Below are 1663 nucleotides of genomic sequence, written 5' to 3'. Positions count from 1 at the left end.
TTCATTATAAATGAAAAATGCTCACCATGTTTTCACAGTGTGATAGACTTATGTGAAAATATATGATATACATTTGAATTGGATTATAAATATTAAAATGTTATTTAAATGTTTTTTTTTTTAAATTAAAAACAAAAAAGCAACTCCTGCGAAACGAACCCATTATTACAATTAAGTTATCGTCATAACATTTTTTTGTCTAGATTCAGATGTGTACACTTTTGTGGAAATGTATAAAACAAACCAAACAAACTAAATTACATTTTCAAGTGGTTATTGGACAGAAAAGTATCATTTTTTACTGTTCTGCTCCTTATTTGTAGCGCAAATATACTGTGACGTTAGCTAGTTATTCGGGTAGCTAGCCTGCAGTGAGTTGCTTTACAAACCTAGCATGCTAGCTCTAGCTTTAAAACAGAGCTGCAGTAATAGAAGCTATTGGTGCTTCTTTAGTTTTCACATAACTGATTGTATTTTTGCAAACAAGATTGTTTTCAAACAACCAACTTTAGTTTTTTTTTTTTTTGTCAAAAATAGAAAAGTAGGAGAGTTATGTTTTAGCTAACTGAGCTGATATCACATTAGCTCATGCTGAACATGTCTTCTTTCCCATCCAGACAGGATCGGGGAAGACGTACACGATGGGGACCGGCTTTGACGTCAACATAATGGAGGAGGAGCTGGGGATCATTCCTCGTGCCGTCCATCATCTCTTCAAGGGCATTGAGGAGCGCCGGCAGGTGGCCCAGGAGCAGGGACGTCCGGTACCAGAGTTCAAGATCAACGCACAATTCCTCGAGGTACACACCCCATGAATACAACTTGTGGAGATTCAGTATTTCTGAACCAACAGTGACAGCAGGACTCAGTCACTTCAAAATCTCTGACAATTCCTGTGCTACAGCTGCTGCTAAAGGATTTGCTTGGAGTTGGGGGAGGTTGCATCTTTGTCACGAGGAGTTGAAATAAAAAAAAATCATCATTTGTATTGGCACATAATACCTTGGGCCCCTTTGCACACTGCAGTACTTATTTAGCTTTAGGGGTAAATTCTAAAACCCCTAAAAGCGAAGGCATTTCCTATTGTGATTAGTTTATTCTTTCAGGCGTTCGTCGGCTGCCATAAGTCACTGTTAAAATCTGTTTAGTCAGTGTTCCAGTACATCAGTTAGGAGCTGTTTTCTTTACTAATTACTTTTCAGATTATAATTCTTCTTAATAGAGGCCCTAATCATTTTTATTGTGCATTTGTATTCCGTTTACGTCATGGTAGATGATTTCAGCGATTGCTCTTGAAAGCTACACACAGACATAATCAAAGTACATGTGAGTTTGAATTACTTCATTCATCACTGAAAGGGGCGAGCAGTGCTTACTGTATTGACTTTTTTTCTTTTTTTACCTAAATGTATCAGAAAGAAAAAATTGATTTTATTTGTGTCCGTGCGTGTGTGCGCGTGTGTGTGTGCGTGTGCGCGCGCAGATGATGCAGTGCCTGAAGCTGGGTGCTCTGTCTCGTATGACAGCCAGCACTCAGATGAATGTCCAAAACTACTTGCTAATAACTGCAGCAGCCTCTCTACAGTAGTTACTCTGTTTTTATTTCTATTCTTGAAATGTCTCAGATGATATTTTGTGAATTGATGCAATATAAGTAAACTGA

At 37.9% G+C, this 1663-nt stretch overlaps 1 protein-coding gene across 1 annotated transcript in view; it reads left to right on the top strand.

Annotated features, from left to right (window-relative positions):
* Positions 1-570: 570 nt before the first annotated feature.
* Positions 571-1663, top strand: part of LOC106943012 (kinesin-like protein KIF21A) — a gene marked incomplete at both ends in the record, with an annotated part of 17963 nt that continues 16870 nt past the window's right edge. Inside the window, one exon of the mRNA XM_015026356.1 lies at positions 571-800. Within this exon, the coding sequence (XP_014881842.1) occupies positions 571-800 (230 nt within the window). The remainder of the gene's footprint in view (positions 801-1663) is intronic.

The sequence above is a fragment of the Poecilia latipinna genome, unplaced genomic scaffold (genome assembly GCF_001443285.1).
Source record: "Poecilia latipinna isolate Pla-1442-1.1 unplaced genomic scaffold, P_latipinna-1.0 Scaffold4780, whole genome shotgun sequence".
NCBI lineage: Eukaryota > Metazoa > Chordata > Actinopteri > Cyprinodontiformes > Poeciliidae > Poecilia > Poecilia latipinna.
The sequence above is the reverse complement of the archived record's forward strand: the minus strand, read 5'-3'. Positions and strand labels throughout refer to the sequence as shown.